The sequence below is a fragment of the Balaenoptera ricei genome, chromosome 20 (genome assembly GCF_028023285.1).
Source record: "Balaenoptera ricei isolate mBalRic1 chromosome 20, mBalRic1.hap2, whole genome shotgun sequence".
In the NCBI taxonomy this organism is placed as follows: domain Eukaryota; kingdom Metazoa; phylum Chordata; class Mammalia; order Artiodactyla; family Balaenopteridae; genus Balaenoptera; species Balaenoptera ricei.
This window is the reverse complement of record NC_082658.1, coordinates 47102950-47122254: the sequence shown is the minus strand read 5'-3', so window position 1 is coordinate 47122254 and position 19305 is coordinate 47102950. Positions and strand designations below refer to the sequence as shown.

Below are 19305 nucleotides of genomic sequence, written 5' to 3'. Positions count from 1 at the left end.
GAACCCCAGGCTACAGCAGGCCATCGGCAGCCCCCAAAATCCTCCCCAGAGACCCTTGCAATTCAACCTTCACTAGCTCAGATGAGAGAGTTCCTGAGACCTAAGAGACCAAAACTCTTTGGATAATCTTATTTAGATTCAGTCATTCAACAAGAACACCTATTACACGCCAGGCACTGGCGATAGAGCAGTGAACAAGACAGCCAGGTCCCTGCCCACGTGGGACTTTCGGTCTCGTCAGTTTTCGCTGGGCTTGGCAGCCCAGAAATCGAAAGGATTGAGGAGATGGGCTCACCATTCAAAAATGCCAACCAGTGCGGGCTAAGCAGAGCCGTCATCTCATGATTTTTCTGATTTCTAGGAATCAGGCGCACCTCCTCGCTCAAAGCTTAAAAGAGGGCACTTTGGTTCACGATCAGAAAAATAAATCACTTCATCAATGGGAGGGAGTGATGTCTGCAAGTCCTGTAAAGACAGGAGCTCACAGGCAATGCCTAGGGCAGCACCTGGCACAGAACAGGAGGTAAGTGCACGTTCACTGGGCGAACGCATGATTAGACAAATAGGAGGAAAGTGAGCACGCCCTCAGCTCTGTGTCCACCCCCCCACATTTCATCCTTTCCTCCCTCTGGACCCGTCAGTCTGCTTTGCCCCGTGGTTATTTGGAGATGTGTACATCCCACCACCCTGTAAGCCCTCCGGGGCAGACTGCACTCTGCTCATCAATGAATCCCCTGTGGTAATTTATCTGGGTACCTGGCACAAGGTAAGTGATTATTGTATGTAGAATAAATGGATAGAAAGGAAAGAAAGAAGGAAGGGATTGAGGAAAGGAGGAAGGATAGAGGGAGGGAGGAAGAGAAAGGAAAAATGGGGGAGGGGAGAAAGGCAGGAGAAAAGAAAAGAAAGAAAAAGATTGAGAGAGAGGGAGAGGGTGGGGGAGCAGGAGGGGGAGGGGAGAGGGAGGAAGATTGGAAGAAATAAAGATCAATTCAATTACACAACTACATACAATGGCCCCAGGCTGAGCTATTCTGGGTAAGACGTCAGATGACAAAATCTGTCAGGGGAAGGAAGCCTGGATTTGGAGTCACAAGAACGTGAGTTTGAATCCTGACCTGCCTATCGGCTCGCTGTGTGTCGCTAACATGTCACTCAACATCTCTGAGCCTCGGTTTGCTCAGCTATAAAGTGGGGATCATAGTGTTTCTCCCACGGCCCCCACCCACCACCCAAGGTATAAGGATTAAAGAGGATGGTATCTGTAAAATGCTGCCTTGTAGTTTGCCCTCTTCCTCCCATATCCCGACTTTAGGTCTTCTCCCGACTGGTTGGGTGATGCCCACATGGCAGTCCACCACCCAGGCCTCCACCTCCCAGCCGCACTGGGCTGGTACCGAGATCAGCGCCCAAGATCTCAATTCCTCAGTATGGCGGCAGCCCCAGGCCGGTGGGGCCGATTGTTGGCCTGGATCCCTGCATGTGGCTGGGTGAGGGTGTGTGCTGCATTCCGAGGAGGCTTCCAGATGCCAAAGAGCCAGGCTGTCAGGATGGCGGGGCCTCTGGCTCCCAAAGGGAGAGGGTGGGGACGGGAAGAGGGATGTGAGGAGACGCTAGGCGCGAGGGTGGCAGGATTCATGTCTATTAAAGCTGAACCCGGGAGCCAAATACCTGTTCACTCTTCTGGTCGAATCTTACACAGCCTCCCGCTCCACAAGGCCTACATCCCGGGGCCCACAGAGCCAGAGCCACTCCCAGCCAATGGGAAACCAAGATGGTGGCAGAGGTCAGGCAGCTTTCTTCCCCATCCCCAAGAGAAGGCCTGACTTTTACACATGGGAATGCACGGACAGAGGGAAGGGAAACCTGCCTAGTCGGGGCCACCACAAAAACCCCTTACCGGACCCGCCTGCATCTTCAGTTCAAAACACGCCACCAGCGAGACCTTATTCGGGGACCCTGCGGCCTGTGGAATCCAGCCTCCGCATCATCCAGGCTCCCTCCTAGCACTGATCCCAGCCAGCGCTTGCCGCTTCCTTTAACAACTACCAACAGGGAAATTGCTGAAGAAAAAAACACGGCTCCATGCCAGCCGGCTCTGAAATCATTTCCCCAGCTGCAGCCGGAACGTGAAGCTGTGATTTTTAGTTTTTAACCTATAGATGGGGAAGGGGGTGGAAATAGTCACAGAGTGTGACTCTAGATGCCCCGGGAAGGGGCCCTGCCTCTAAACTCAGTCTCCTGCTCACTCCCTCGTCCCGAAGTCCCCCCAACCCTCCAGACCTGCTCCCCACTCCTCACCAGCCAGGGGCACTGTCTCACCTTCCACCCACCCACCCCCAGCCCCGATGAATCCAGCCTTCTCACTAGGAGGAGTTCTACTTTCCTTCAAACAATCCTAATGTTCTCTGTCTTCCTCTCTCGTGCACACACCCTTCCATGATCTCCCAGATAAAACCCCAACCCCTACGCTCCACTCATGGAGAGATCCACGAACCGACCCTGTTTCCTCACCGATCTCCTCCCGGACCAGCCCTTTGCAAACGCTTCCCGTGAGGACGGCACCAGCTTTTGAGACCCAGACCCCGGGGTCTTTGCAGTTACTGTACCCTCCCTCTGTCTAGTGTGTCCTTCCCCTTCCCGCCAGGCTAGCCCCCCGCTAGCACCCACGGTGAGTTTGCCCGCTTGCTTCCACAGACCCCGGGCTGGCTTCCGTCCGGGCACTCGGTGCCAGCTGTTGATCGTGCATCTCCCGCCAGCCCGAGAGCTCCTGGCACTGGGGAGAGCGTGTTTAGCATCCCGGCTCTCAGCACACGGCCCCAGCAGCACGGGCTCCAGGCCTGTGCTGCCCAATCACAGCAACTGCCAAATGGCTATTTAAATTAAAATTCCGTATGATAGAAACAAATTTTAATTTCACTTTCTCCGTCGCACTACACATATTTCAAGTGTCCCCCGCCGGGCCACATGTGGCTGGTGGCTACAACACTGCAAAGGGCAGAAGAGAATGTTTCTAGCATCACAGAAAGTTCTATTGGACAGTGTCACTCTAGACAAAGGACTGATGGTTGGGTGAATAGAGGAAGGCATCTCCAGAGCTGCCCGTCTCCAGCATCCACAGAGGAGGGAGAAGAGGAGTCAGTGTCACACAGGTCAGAGTGCCTGCAGCAGGCTCTGGAGACGCCGAGGGCTGAGATGTGTCCCCGGTGGGAAGAGGAGGAAGAGTGCAGAGTCCCTTCATCCACACCAGAAACCCAGAAGTGCCACACCGCCCTGCGGCCACTTCCACGTCCGTCCCCTCTCTTCATCCAGCAGGAGGGCATTCTTTCCTGGAAACGGTATGGCCACAAACTGGTGACCACAATCTAAGGATGAAGCTGAAATACTATTTAGATAACCCTAGAGGCCCAGATCCTGGGAAAGCGATTTTGAAAAGGAAGGAGGAGGTTATACATGGATACATGGCTACACACACGTATGATGCAGGTATTTTCCTGGGGGAAAAATTAGAGCCCCGGTCACGAAGCCATGAAGCCTCAAGATCAGCAGAGAACTCAAAGAGGCTGAAGAGACAAGTCCCATCACACAAAGACCATCCCCAGAGGCCTCGGGGAGCAGCCCTGGGGCAAATCATCTTGGGGGTATTGACTGCACCAATGCACCCCCATAGCTCAGCACAAGGAAATTGCCAGACTTCATGGATTTTGATCCCTTTCCCAAAAAGCCAGACAGAAAAAGGACAGGTAGAGACCCCGTTTTCAAGTCTGGCACCCCCAGCCTCCATCCCACTGTGACTTTCGCTCATTCCTCAGTCACATTTCACCAGCAAATATCTGCCAAGGGCTTCCCATATGCCAGGTGCCATGCTGCTGGGCACCTGGCTTCTTCTGGGCATAAGCTGATGCCTTCTGTGTGGGCCTCTATGTGCACAGGTGGGCACCCCTCCAACACAGCCATTCCTAAGATACCACAGAGAAATCCAACCTCTTCCTACTCTATTGCTAAAGAAGAATGAGGTGGGTTTGCATGGACTAACACAGAGATGAGATTCAGACTAAAAACCCACAGGATGATATATATTCTATGATCCCATTTCAGCATCTAAAAAAAAAAAAAAGGAAATTTGGATGTGAATAAAAACAATGTGGTACCCTGGATTGGAACCTAGAACAGGAAGAGGACAGTAATGGAAAAACTGGTGAAATCCAAATAGAGTCTGGAGTTTAATTAATCGTCATGTACCAATGCCATGTTCTGAGTTTCCACGAATGTACCCTGGTAACGTATGATGTTAATGATGGGGGAAGCTGGGTAAGGGGTACATACGGGAACTCTGCTCTCTCTCTGCAACTTTTCCGTAAATCTAAAACTATTCCAAAAGAAAACATTTATTTAAGAAAATAAACAATGATTTCAATGACATTCGGAAGTCAAAGGATTCTGTCTCTGAGGCCAACTTTGGAAAGGCATGGGGCTTTCGTGCTGTTTGGAACTTTGGTTTCTGAAATTTGCACCTATTCTCGAACCAATTCTGGCTGAAAGCACACAGGATGCATCAAGGCCTGGCAGGGTGGGGTGGGTGCCAGAGTCCATACAACTGCCCGGGTTAAGAAACAGAACAAGACAGGCCAACGCCCCAGGGCTGGCCTTGAGGCCAGGTCCGGAGCTACTCTAACTCTGCCCCCGCCGCCCCCCCCCCATGGCAAGGAGAAACTCTAAGGAGCACAGCGAGTGAAGGCAGCTCCTCCCCGGTCAGAAGGGGCTGGGATTTCTAAAGGAAACAGCCGTCTTTCCAACCTTCAGGACACTCTGGCCCATAGCCCAAGAACTGACATGAGATCTGGGGGGAAGAAAAAGACTAATCTTGAGAAGAAGGGTCTGGGGAGTCTGGAGGAAGATGGAGTGACACCTGGCCAGTGTTTCCTTGTGGTCCTTAAAACCCAGGCAGCCTGGCCTGCCCTTCTCCTGCTCCCCAGCCCCTCTGGCCTCATTTCCTCCAGCCCACCGGTGATGGTGACGACGGCGGTGAGGATGCCAATGGTGGTAAGGATGCCCATGTGTGGCCCTTGGGAGCAGCAGGAGGTGGGAGGCGGACACTGGGCCCGGCTCCAGTTGGTCCCATGTGCTGCCTTCTGTCTTAAGTCCTCGGCCAACTCCCACTGCCTCTTGATTCAGAAAGCTGCCCCCCAGCCAGCCCCTGTTTCCATCCACTCCCCTAATGGCTATTTACAGCTGCCTGGTGTACAAGCCTCCAACAGTCTCTGTTGGGTCTGACTCTCACTCAGAAATAATGGCAGCTGAGGATGAGGTGAAGAAACTGCCTTAATTTTCCCTCTTCCACCCCAGCAAACACCACAGTGCCTCGAAGTGCTTGACCCTCACAACTGCCTCAGCGAACACATGGCACATGGGTTACTCCCCCATTTTACAGAGAAGGAAACTGAGGCTTAGGGAGGTTAAGGGTTTGGCCAGCTTCCCAGAGCCAGGCCAAGAACCCAGGCATTTCTAAGAGGCAGGAGAGAGACGTGGCAGAGAGCGAGGACTCAGTGCATACACAGCACTTGTACTACACGCCAGGTGTGCTCTCTATATGTCAGTTTTGAGGCAAACTGAGCAGGAGACCCTGCGGGGTCCCAGGAGCCCCTTAGTCATGGTGCAGACCCATAATCACACTACAGAGGCCTCCCAGCAAGAGACTGGTCAGGCCTTTGGAAGCACAACCCCTTAATAAATGAAAGGTGGTCCGTATGTCAGAAGGGCTCCCTGGGGCTCCGGCCTTCCTGGAGAAGGCCCCCTCCCCTGGGAGCACCAACTCTCCCAGGGGTCTTTCCAGAGGCTGACTCATGGGCAGCTGGGCATGACTATATGGGGCTATAGTCCCAACGGTGGCCTATCTTACAGGCTTGAAAAGCCAGACCCTGGAATAACCCGTGTCACCACCCACTCAGGACCAAACCCTTGACTCAGGGTACATCCACCATGTCATGATGAGATCCACCCTTCCTCCCTTCTTCTCAAACAGTCATCACATCAGGCCCCATACTCAAAGGGGATTCTGTGACCAACAACCAGAGCAGGCAGGTCCCTGTCTCACGGAGCTTGTACTCCAGCGGGAGAGGAGACAGACCACGAGCAACAAATAAGTTACAGAAACTCCAGAAAGTGATTGGTGTCCTTGAGAACATCAGCCAAAGTGCATTGGTAGAAAATGAAAGATAGGCGTGACCTTTAGGCCACATCATCAGGGAAGACTGCTTGGAGGAAGTGACAATAGACCTGACACACTAGAATGATGTCCACGGGCTGAGCCTAGGAAAGAGCACTCCAGGGAGCAGGAGAGTGGGTGCAAAGGTCAAACCAGAGGGAGCGAAGGGGAGGGGGAGCGAGATGAGGCCAGAGAGAGGCGGGCAGAGGTCAAAGTGTGTGAGGCATCTGGTGTTTATTCGGAAAGAAGTGGGAAGCACTGGAAAGTGACGTGATCCAATTTACGTTTCTTCGCGGGCACTCTGGCTGCTGTGTGGAAAATGCAATGAAGCAGGTGAATGATAAAGCAGGGAGGCAGTTCCAGGGTTGCTGCAGGAGTCTGGGCGAGAGAGGATGGGGGCCTGGACCATGGTGGCGGGGGAAGGGAGACATGGAGGGAGGTGGACGGGTCTGCAGTATGTCTTGGGGCAAGAGTCACTGAGCAACTGGAGACGCTCGTGCCGTCTCACCCTGAGCCCGCCATCCCCACACAGCTCTCTGCTCAGACTCTGCCCCAGTGCTCCACGCCAGCTAGCATCCTGGCTCCCAAATACACCTGGCTCTTGGGCTCTCCTGCCTGCCTGACCAATGAGCACAAAGGAGCTCGCCCCTCATTTACCACCCAGCTCTGACTAGCACGCATGACTTTGTGATTCAAACATCACCTGACTCAGGATCCGCTTTACCTCTGGACCCGGCTGGGAGACCCCTGTACTGGCTGCCACCAGAGTGCTCCCCAGAGGCCAAAAAAGCCTCTGTAGCCAGCCTTCGTGGTACTGGCTTCTGCCCTGGGCACAGCTGGCTCCTGTCTCAAAGACTGACATGGGTGGGGCTGGGTCTCCTGCACACTTCGCATCTCTGGAGATCTGAGGGAAACCCCTTGAGGAGCAAAGCCATCTGCCAGAGATGTCTCAGGCCCAAGAAAGGAAGTTAGAAGGCACAGTTCGGAGTCCAGCAGGCCCAGGTCTGAACCTCAAGTGTGTCCCTGTTACTAGCTCTGGGACCCTCATAGAGCCCCTCGGCCACTCTGAACCTGGTGGTCCTCACAGCCAAGTAGGGATAACACTGATGAGATGCTGGGCAAGTCACTGCCCTCGTGGGGCTCCAGTATCTCCAGCTTAAGCTTACAGACGTGAGTGTGAGGGGAAACGGCTTCATCCTGAGATTTTAGGGAGGGGTGGGGAGCCCCTAGAGAAATTTTAGGGGTTGGCCTGGGGAGCTGGAGGGACCATTCAGTTCTTCCTAGTCTCCAAGCCCATGATTTTAAATCTGTCACCATGGATTAACCATTATATGTTTGGATCTCCTTCCTGTACGGCAGAAAACTGTTAGGCAGGTGGGGATGGGTGGGTGGGGAGACAGATGGAGAGATGTAGAGAGGTGAAGTTCATATTACATATTATGTGTTATTATACATATACATTATACATATTATGTGTTACACGTACGCAGAACTGTTAATGATGCCCAAGGTACCTCCAGCTCACAAAACAGTTTCCCTCAACCTTCACATGGACCAACTCTTTTCTGCCAGTTTCTTAAAAGCCGGCATATGCCACAAATATGAGGGCCACTGGGGCCGGGGCCAGGGCCGGGAGCATGTAAGGTGCTGAGAGCGCCCCTGTGGGTCCCCCCCATTCATTCCCATCTTCTTCCACCCCCTTCCCAAAACCTGTTATGCTCATGTCACCTCCTGTCCTGGAATCTCTCCTAGGGAAAATTCTTAAATACACAAATAGCTTCCCAAATAATATTAACCACCTGTTATATATAATAGTCAACAACTGGAATTAATCTCTGCCTGGTAAACTACAGCACATACACTTCAACATTATGCGTCCACTTAAAAAAAGGCTGGGGGTTACTAAGTGTGAAAATACGGGAAAAACAGGCTGGTTAGCAGGTCAAATGATAAGAGCAAAATATAAAATTGTTTATTCAGGATGGTTTAAACCAGTGTTGCCCTAGAGAAATATAATGCAAGCCACATACTTAAATTTAAATTTTTGAGCAGCCACATTTTAAAAAGTAAATATCTATGAAATTACTTTTAATCACATTTTATTTAGCTTAATATATCCAAAATAGTGTCATCTCAACAGATTAAAATTTTAAAGTTGTTAATATTTCCTTTTCTTTTTTCTGTATCAAGTCTTCATTCAGCACATCTTTGAATTTATATCTTTGAAATCATAACACATCTCAGTGTGGACTTGCCACATTCCAAGTCACAATATTAGCTACCTTACTAGACAGCACAGGTCTAACCCACTAGAGGTTTTTTAAAGACTTAACTATTAGGGTAAAAAAAAAAGACTAGAAGGAAAAAATCAAAAATCTTAATGATCACAGATTTTTCTCTGAGTAGTGGGAATATGTATGTGATTTTTCCCCTCCCTTTTCTGTTTTCCAAAGTGTAAATGAATAAAGTATAAAATGAATTCATATTACTTTTAAAACAATAGCAAGAGTCCATCTTTTTAATTTTAGAAGAGAAATAAAGGATTTAAAAGACCTGGCTGGGTGAATCACACCTGCCAAGCATTGATTTATTGATGTCCCGTGAGAGCTGTCCTGGACCCCTGACCCTTTCCATGCAAGCTGGTTGATTAGTTAGTGGGTAGGTGGGTGGGTAGGTTGGATGGATGGCAAGAGAGAACAAAGGAAGGAAAATAATATATTACTGCAGTTACAGGAGAAAACTAAACTCAGACCCTTGCTTCCAAATTCCAAAGCTATCATTTACTAGCTGTACGATTTTAAACCAGTTATTTGACCCTTCTGTGCTTTAATCTTCTCAAGTATAAAATGGCAATAATGATAGTAACTCCTTCACAGGGTTTTGTGAGAATGAAGTGAGATTCTCTGCACAGAGTGTTTAACACAGTGTCTGTTGCACAGCCGACGTTTCCAGAAATGTCGGCTGCCGTCCTCACGGCGAACCTATGAGTGGTGTGGTCAGGCTGTCTGGCTCGTTAAGCGATGGCACCCAGGACACATACTAGAGCCACATGTACCCTGAGTCCCTCCTGTTGCTGCCATCTCCCCACATCCCTTTCCTGAGTATAGAGCACTAGCCACAGTGGAGCTGGTCCTCGGGTTTGTGCGTGGTCCCTTTGCTTGACTACCCCCCCCATACCCCACCCCCAGACCCCAATCCCCACAGCCTGGCCCACGTACCTGTACCACCTCCGGCCTCACGTTAAAGGTGCAGAGCCAGTCGCTGAAGCGAGGGTAGCTGTTGAGCTCCGGAGTCCTCTCGCTGGGAGCCACGCTCAGCTTGCACTGTCGCTGCTTGCAGATGTACCGGACCAGCTTTGCCTGCGGGAAGTCCAGGAAAAGAAAAGTGGGTTCATTCGGGGCACGTGTACGTGGCAGCCCCAAGCATGATATGGGGAGCTCTGGCAAACACGAGCCGTGTGATAAGGACAGGGTCCTGCCAGGTGCCCCCTCTGCTGCCATTCAAACAGGGTGAAGCAGGAAACCCTAGAGAACCACCCCTTACCCCACCCAAGGCTGGCTGGCACGGCCTCCCCTCTCGGGACCACGTTCTTCAGAGAGTAATTGTCGAGACTGGGCAGAAGACAGAACCGGGTTAAATGGAAGAAGGGCTCCCTGCTTGGGGCAAGGGGAGGAGGAGGGGCGCGACAGTGATTGACGATGTGGAAGACATGGGGGTTTGGGGAGGATGAGTAACCTTCCACTTAGGCTGCTTCCAGCCTAGAATCAGATTGCCTGGGCTGGGATCCGGGGGCTCAGACACACCCTAGCCCTGTGACCTTGGACAAGCTACTTAACACCCCGCCCCCAGGAAAGTCTCAGTTTCCTTCTCCAGAAAATGGGGGTAATAATAGAACCTCCCTCTCTGGGGGGGCAGAGAAGAAATGAAGCACTCAGTGTGTGCCTGGCACATAGCACACACACCGTGAGTGCTGGCCAGGCCTGTGGGCTGTGGCATGGCTGGCAAAGGTCTCTGACTTGGGTCCACCAAGACCCATCCCTGAAATGTATGCAAATTTCAGACATGTGAATCTGTGCATTTTCCAGGGAAGCGTGTCCACAGCTTTCAAAAGACTTTCAGAAGGCTAAAACTTCAAAAAAATAAGGGTAAATTAAAGTCAGACTAGTATTCTCTTTGACAAACGCTGGGCCCCGACCAACCGGGTGCTGACGGATGCAGAGGGGCAAGACCTGCAGCGCGGGCGCAGCGGGGGCTGATTGAGAAGAAGGAATGGACTTGAACAGATGGAAAATAAGCGCACAACCCAAAGAGGACCAGGCTCCGCTGAGACCCAGCGACCCAGGCACCCGTTGAGAGCTTCCCCCAAAGGCAAGCACCACCTTCAAAGTCTTGGACAAAGGAACCCTGCCATTGCAACCACTTCCCAGGACCTGCTGCCCCCTTCAGGGTTTTTGCCCTTGTTAATTCATTCCTTTTTCTTTCATCTGTAAATATCTCAGTATATTTTCTCTATAGAGTAAGGATTCTTTTTGTTAGCACAGTTGCAATGCTAAAAAATAATTACTGATACTTAATAATTTAAAATTTCAAATATTTAGAAAGCCTCGCAATTTCCAAACAGGAGCTCTTGACCATTTTTGGACCATGGACCCCTTTGGCAGTCTGGGGAGGTCCCTGATCCCTTTCTAAGAATAATGCTTTTAAATCCATAAAACAGAACGCTTAGGATTACAAATGAAATCTATTATATTTAAATATACTTACCAAAATATTACTTAAAATTGTGATAGAGTACTATAAGCTTCTTTATTAAAGCATCAAGCAATATCTAGCAATGGGTCTCATACCTTTGAAGTTGTGACAAGTATAAACTGCTTTTTCAGATAGCCCCACAACTGTCATGTGATATGAAAACAGCTGTGATTTCTACTGGTGACCAAGCCGCACATATTTGCTAAGACGGCTGTGCCTTGTTGCCTCCATTCAAATTGAACAACATACTAAATTTCAGATAAGGTTAATGAAAAAAAATGAAGGTACAGTTCTTTTCCCCTCCAAATTCATGGACCCCCTGAATTCTATCCACAGACCCCAGGTAAAGAACCCTTATGGCTAGAGGGATATGAGGTGTGAAATGAGACCCATAACGACAACAAAACCATTGTTTCTACATCAGTCTTTCTGAAGTTTCCCCCAGAAATGTATCTGGTCCCAGGCTCACAATCTGCTAGACTCAGGGGCACGGGCCCTCTCCTGCAGCCCTGAGCTCTGTTAAGTCCTGCTATCTACAGAGCTCAGTGGCAAGTGGGGACAATTGCTAGAGAGGAAACAGTAAGTCAGAACAAAAATAATTCCACTCATTGTACAGTTTTGATGTTTAGTGAAACTTAGACAAAGGCAAACCCAGTGGCATTCCTGCACCACATACCCTTCAGGTACCCAGAGCAGACATTGCTAATTGAACATTCTCTGCTGAGGCTTTCTACCTCTGAGCAGACATTGCTAATGGAATGCTCTCTGCTGAGGCTGGCAACTCCGGGTTGCCACACAAGAAGTGTACTATGTGCTGTCCTATTATGGAACCTAGGCCCCTGGGAGCATTAGAGCATGAAGCTAACAAATGTGAAGACACAAGTGCTGCTTTCATTCTACGGGGCTAAGTAGAGGCACTCATGTCCCACTCTGACCCATCTCTCCCAATGTGACCAGAGGCCAATTCCAAGTTCAGGGCTTCAACTTTCTTTTCCAGGCTCACCTTCACTCCACCCAACCTGGGTGCTCCAGGGATTCCATAAATACCTTCTGTACTTCCCTACTCCCAGGCCTCTGCTCAAACTGCTTTGGCAGGAAATCCTTCCCTCCTCCAGCCACAATGTCCTTGGCCTGGGCAAGACCTCCCGGGCTAATTAGAATCCCTCATCTCCCCTTCCGAGTGCACTGTCTACACCTCTCTGGTAGCGCCTATCACAGAGGGGTTCATGTTCGAGCTTCTCACTGGGTCTCCCCCAATAGATGTGAGCTCCCAGGGCAGTGGACACAGCACAGGCTTCAGAGTTGAACAGAATCTGGGTTCAAATCTAGTTTCTGCCATTTAACAGCCGTGTGACCTCGGGGAAGTGCATTAAACATCTCTGAGTCTCGGTTCTCTCATCTGTACAACAGCAAGGATGATACCAGCTTGCAGTTGGTTGGGAGGATTGAATTATAGTATGGAAACCATCCCCAAAGAATAGGTTAGTCCCACATTATTCTACATCAGGGCAGGGACCGTGCCCACCTCATTTGACTGTCCCCACATGCCTATTACTGCATCTGGCACGTAACATGTGCTCAAAGATGCCTGAGGAAGGAAGGAGGGAAGAAAACACAGGGGCCTTATCCCCACGTTGAAAGGTTTCTCACAGCCAGGGCTTCCTTCCACTCCAAACTGCTCTCAAACCACAGCGTCAAATTGCTGACCAAAGACAAGGCGATAAATCAAATAACTGTGCGAAGTCAAAACCATTCTTTTCTGCATGAACCAAAGAGCTCAGGCTGCTGGCACTAACATCAGCAGCAAAGAGGGCCGACCGTCACCAGCCCAAGTGTTTCGAGGGCTGCACCCCTAGGAGCCAATTAATAACCCATCCATTCTGCTAAGACTTTGGCCATCCCAGGTCAACATCAAGATCAGCCAGCCTGGCCTTGACAACGAGCCAGTATCTGGTGGCTTTATTGCATTCAGCTCCGCCAACATGTCCCGCCCTTTTCAGCCTCAAGGCCCGCAGCCCTTGGCCCTCTACCAGGAAGGCTCATCCCATTGACCTCTCAGCCTCCACAACTCAGCTTAGATATCCATTCCTCCAGGAAGACTTCACCAAGCCCTTCAGCCCTGTTCTTCACAGCCCCAGCCCTTCTCCTCCATCAGATCACACAGCACAGTTCTAGTATTTTATTTGTCTGCTTCCTTCTTTAGACGGGAAACTCCCTGAAGCCAGGGGTCTGGTCTATGTTCTTGATCACCTGATCACCACTAGACCCCCAGGAGCCAGCACAGCACCTGGCATGTGGTCTGCTATTGTAAAACCTTAGTTGAATGAATGGACAAATGAACACACAATACATTTTGGAGCCCCGACGGGCACACATGTTTATTAAAGTGACAGTGGAAAACAAATGCCAATCAGGCAAGTGATGGCTCAGGAGCTTGAGAGTCTCAAAAACCAGGGGGAGTTCCCCCAAAGCGGAGCGAGCGGTTTCTTTTTTTAAAGGCTGTTAGAGATCCCCACTAGGCAGCCCAGAGGGGGCCCCTAGGTAGGACCATGCATAATTTAAAGGGATTCCTCACTGCACGTAGTTGACAACCCATAAGGCTGGCCACCTGTGCGGGGACCAGGAAAGGGGATGAGTCGGGGTGCACTGCGACCCAACTGCCCGCGGGACCGGTGTCCTAGAGCTCGTGAAGAAGAAACGACGCCTGCAGATTTGGGTTCTGCTTAAGGAGGTGCCCGGCATGCAGCAGCTCCCACCTGAGCAAAAATAAGGCTGCTCTCACTTTTTAGAAAGTTGGTTGCAGTCGCAGAAACACCCAGGGGCTACTTTCCCAGGCAAGCCGTAGCAGGGCCTGCCGGCCCAGCACCAGGGGCCTCCGTGAGGGCTTTTCATGGGTAGCGTCATTTTCTCTTAACCACAAAACCGCAAGATATAAATTCTTCGGAAAGAAGAGCACCTGGGGGTTCCAGCGATGGGACCAGCAGCAAGAGGGAAAGAGCCATCAGCACTCTGGCCACAGGCGAGGACCTGGGGCTGGAACGAAAGTCTTCCTCCACCCCTGATACTCTTTTGCTTCATGGGTGTGCGTCCCGTCCCTGCCCTGACACTCAGCCTGATTTAAAGAAGGAGCAGAAGAGCGAGCGTCACGTCAGCCTGCAAATGGTCGGTGGGTATCACCGAGACACGGTACACAGCAGGCGCTCACTAAGTGTCCAAGGCTGAAAGATCTAGGCTCTGGTCCCAGCTCTGACATTTATGGTCAAGGCTCTTGGGGAAATCCCCCCTAGCTCAGCTTCAATCTCACTATAAAAAGGGTAACATTTTATGGAGGTTGGGGTCCAAATATATATGAAAGTGCTTGGAACAACACCGACAAAAATACAGGCCCAGTACATTACCCTTGGTTACACCAAGCACATCCACGACTCAGTGTACCTCTGAGGAAAAACTCCGGCTCTCGAGACAGAGGGACCTGGCCTCAAAGCCCCTCGCCACCACCCTCCCTCAGCAGATGAACACAGATTTAATCTGTCAGCCTCAGTTTCCTCACCTCTAAAATGGGGTTGATCTCCCACCAAGGGCTATTGTGAAGACTTACATGAGAAAATATGGATGTAAAATGTTCAGAAAATGCCCGGCACAAGGAAACACGTGCTCAGTGGAAGCCTGGGTGGGTGATGTCCTCATCCAGTTAAGTCTTCAGGTTCTCTTACAACCTTCTTGGGTGATAGGGAGAACGCAGGTGAGGTCATGCCCATTTCAGAGATTGGGCTAAAGAAGACCCAGACGCTGGCGATGGCCTCCAGGACAACGCTGGTGATACTCACAGAGCCGGGATGTTTATTTTAAGGTCTGAGGGCCAAGACCCCGCTCCCAGGTTGACTCCAAGAAACCTGAGCCCCCCTTCTCCTTGGAGCGCTCACACCTCCACCATTAGCACCAGACGACGTGGCCGAAGTGGAGCTGCGTCGACTCTGGGGATGCCGCCTGCCCAGACAAGCACCTGTACCCCAGCCTGGCACCCCGATCAACTTCAAATATCATCTGCCAGTCCTGGCTGCGCTGGCGTGACTCCCAAACAGGCCTCCCAAACGGAGGCTGCCCTGAGCCTCCCTTCTGTGGAGATGAGGCCAGTCAGACACCCCTGAAGAGCAGACAGCAGTCAGATCTCCCGAAGCACATACCACTGAAAGAGAAAAACTTCCCCGGGAAAAGGAAGCAGCTCCCGGAGCTGTAAGGGCGCAGGAACATGAGAGGCCTTACGCGACGGCTGTGTGCGTGGATGATTTCTCACCCAGGGTTTTGCACCTTTGCAGAAAACACGTCTTTCCAGACAACTGGTTTTGCAAACAAAGTCAGCTGTACCCTAAAACACAGGGCCTGGGATGGGGAGGTCTCTTCTATGCGTGATCTGTGATCCAGGCTATAGAAGTGACCAGATGCCAAGACGGTTGTCACCCTAACCCCGCTGGCTGCTGCAGGACCCTGAGCAGATCACTGCCTTCTCAGGGTTCCAGGACTTCCCATCTCAAGCAGGGCAGGCGGGTCAGAGGTGACAGATGGTGAAATATAAATGGGCAATGAACCCCAGGCACAGGCGGAGATGGACACCAGACTCCCAGGCACAGCAGTGGGCTCTCTCAATTATGGAAATCACATCAACACTTCATTATCAACCCTGGTAGTGATGATAATCTCTTCTATTTATGTATATACCTTATCCCCTTCTCTCCCTGGATTCTCAATGAAAATTCCAGGAGGTAAAGCACTGCAGTACAAGAGTGGTGTCCCAACCTTCGCACAACCCCAAAGCTCCTAAGCATATCATCTTTCCCACAAAATAGTTCTGTGTAACCAAAACAGTCACAGATCTTTCCAGACTCTTGATGGGAGAAAAGAACTATGTCGAGACGTGGGTGCTGGTCAGGCTGCCTGGCTCACTCACCGGCTGAGGGACACCCGCCCGCCCAGCCTACAAACAGCAGCAGGCAATTCTGAGTCCAGCCTCAGCACGGAGACACGCGCAGCTTGTCACTCAGGGTCACTCACCAATAGTCAAACCACACGTGCTAATGAACCCGTGAGACTTAAAGGTGTATTTTATTATTCTCATCTTACAGGTGAGGAAACCGAGGCTCTGAGAACTCTGTAACTTTTTTGAATCATGAAGGGACTCAGACCTCAACCCAATGCCCTGTTGCTATATTCCACACCATCTCCCCAAATAACGACTCCCTGGCCCCGCTGCTCATCTAAGCTGTCCTGACCGGCACGAGCAGGATGGCAGTGGGCAGGGTCTGCCTCTCCTGTGGCCCCAAGCCCCAGATCCAGCCACGTCCAGACTGTTCCAGGCAGTGAGTCCTCTGAATAAAAGTCACAGACTGCCCTATACTCTCCAAAGGTATCCAGCCATCATGGGCCGCCACCTCTGGTCCTGTTGTGCAAGTATCCACCCTTTGGGCTACACCCAATCCCTGGCTCCAAACCAGCTCTGAATTCCTTAAAACTAGCCACCACCCTGACTGCTACCAGGGGCCGCCCTTTTCGAGGAGACCCCGGCATGCTTTGCAGAATGAGGAGATGCACCTGGATGGGCCCTCCACACGTCCACCCTCTTCCCCTCGGCTCACTCAGCCCTCCAGGCAGCAGGACAGTTTCTGGACCAGCTTCCAGCTCACCTACACCTATGGGACCCTGATCCCTCTTCCCAGGTGGGCCACACTATATATTCTTAAGAGGACGTCCACAGCAGTCCTTGCGAGGGCCAGGTCCCTGTCTAACCCATCCCAAACTTCAGGAAGTCGCCAAAGCTCTCGGGACTTACTCCAGCCTGCCCTGTACGGTCCCTGAAGCTGCTCCTCCTTCCCCGGCACCGGCCAGCTCTGCCCAGGCCTCGGGCTGTTCCCCTTACTTCTCTTACCTCCTCCCCAAAGCTGGAGTGAGCTTCTGGGGACCTCCTGCCAACCCAGCCAGCTAAGCAGTCTGGTCTGGCTGCCACGGCCAACGTGTTGCAAAATGATTTGTGAGATTGTAAGGAGGCCTCTGGAGGTCATGACGCAGCTCATGGCTCCCCGCACAGGCCAGGCCAGGCGCTCAGCTCCAAGAGTGTCAGCGGCAGCCCTCGGCCCTGGCACCGCCGAGCCTCGCAGAGGTCTCAAGGGTACCCAGTGGGGCTGCCATTAGTGGGCAAGGGGCAGAGCGAGCGAGCATGCCAGGGGAAGTGGGGGGAGCAGAGGAGAAAGTGACCTCAATTCCCAAGCCGGGCATTTCGCAACCAGCCATCCTTCACGCCCTCTGTCCCGCGCCCATGCCCTCCCGGGGAAGCCGCCACACGCGTGCATTTGTGCAGAGACAATCTCCCCGCCAAGCCTCCCACCGGCAACCCTGCCCTGACGTTAAACTCAGAGTCGGGGAACTTCAAGCACAAACAAACAAGTCCGCCCCAGACCACAAGTGGAGCCATTCCCAAGGAGGCCGGGGGTGAGAGGGCCACAGCTGGGAACTCAGGGCCTCCCACCCCCTTCGTCGGCTCCACTGGGGCTGCAGACTCTGGAGCCTGACAACCAGCTGCAGATGGGAGCTTCAAACCCAGGTTGAGACAAAACAGGATCAGACTTTGGCCTCACTGGTGGGTGTCAGTACCAGGGGCCAGCACAGCAGTGGGTGCAGGAGACCCTGCCCAGAGGCACTGATGAGTTTGTTAATTTCCTCTGTGCAATTAGCATCCCCATTAGATAGCATCCCCCATTCTAATTGCCCTGGGGCTAACTATGAGTAGGCAGGAAAGGAGGGACTGATGTGGCCTAGAAGCACTCAACAGGCTTCTGGGGAAAGATGGAGCTTGAGCCCGGCCAGGGTGACCAGCCAAGGACCCAAGTTTCCTCGGCAACACCTGCCAAGCTCCACTGGGGTCTTGAGACTCAGCAGGAAAGGTTTTCAAGAGGAAGGCATTCCCCTGACCTAAATATCCTAAGACAGCTCCCACCTGAAAAGCCAAGGGTGGGCCAAATGAATGTGCTCTTCAGAAAGCAACTTTGGCTTTCAAAAGCCAGTCAAGGAACCGTCTCAGGGCTGCCTTTGCAGGTTTGCTTCCTGCCTCAGTTCAACCCTATGAGCCCCCAGTACCCCCATGGGTTTTTTAGAACTAGCGGTCCTTAGGGGCTGTGGGGACAAACTGGACTAAATCACTAGAAAGCCAGACACCCGCTTTAAACCCTTGACTGCCCTGGGCCTGAAGCGATGGCACGCGGGAAGGAAGGAGAGCCTCTGTGCATCATCTACTCATTCAACACGTCGTTGGGAAAGCTGTTCCCGTCGCCTGGCAACGAAAGGCACTGTGCCATGGCCATAAGCAACCTAGTGCATAAGCTTGAGGAACTCACACGAGTGGGGGTGACAGACGTGTCCACAGAGAGATCTGACCGGACCGAGGGAGGTAACGAAGGGCAACAAGTATGCCCACCCTCTGAGCATCCCTGATGGCCCCAACGCTCGGTGTGTCTGCTGGGAAACCGGGGGGAGAGCAGGTGTCAGGAGACACAGGGGTGGTGTCCCCCACAAACTAGACACAGCTTTTGTCCCAGTTCAAACACTTACTCCACGTGCCTGTCTGAAGTTCAGCAGCCCACAGAGCATGGCTTAGCTCTCAACCCCTCAATTATAAGACGTAATCCCAGAGAATTCCTGACACTGCACACCATAGGGGGCCTGGGTGTGAATTATCAAGCAGAGGCCTGGAAAAAAGGCAGAGGCTGCACCTAATGACAAAGGTAGGTTTCTGCCTATGGGCCTACTCCCTTAGGGAGGGATGCGGGGAGGTGAGACACTTCAAACTCTGAAAGCACCTGCTATGAGTAGGAGGTCGTGCCATATACTGGGGAGATAGGTCTTCTTTTCCAGGAACGTGAACTGTTTGCCTAGCAACTGAGACCATCACGGAAAAGGATAGAGGACTACGCAAGGGGTAAGGGGCAAGGACAGGTGAGCTCCTCGAATACCAGGGGTGGACTAATGTGATGGCGAACTCCCCCGGCATGACGGGTGCTGCGTTAGGTGCTGCTCGTTACCTATCTGATGCCCATGCCCGACTTCTTCCGCACTCACAGGCCCACTCTGTTTGGGGCAGCACTGTGCCCGGTGGTGAACTGGTCTGAGTCAGCGGTTCTCAACCCTCACTTTACGTCCATGTAATCGACCTAGGATGGGGTCCCAGCACGGCTCTTGTGATGATCTGGGCCCCACTTCCAGCTTCCTTTGAAATTAGCTATGTGTAACAGTTCTGGTCAACGAGACACAAGGGCGTGTCTGCTGGAAATGCTGGCAAAGTGTTTGCTTTCCTCACAAGTGGG

At 51.9% G+C, this 19305-nt stretch overlaps 1 protein-coding gene across 2 annotated transcripts in view; it reads right to left on the bottom strand.

Annotated features, from left to right (window-relative positions):
- Positions 1 to 19305, bottom strand: part of KSR1 (kinase suppressor of ras 1) — a 144937-nt gene that overhangs the window by 52793 nt on the left and 72839 nt on the right. For both annotated transcript variants that reach the window (XM_059908958.1, XM_059908959.1), the window contains exon 2: positions 9424 to 9564. In XM_059908958.1, coding sequence (XP_059764941.1) covers positions 9424 to 9564 — 141 coding nt within the window. The remainder of the gene's footprint in view (positions 1 to 9423; positions 9565 to 19305) is intronic.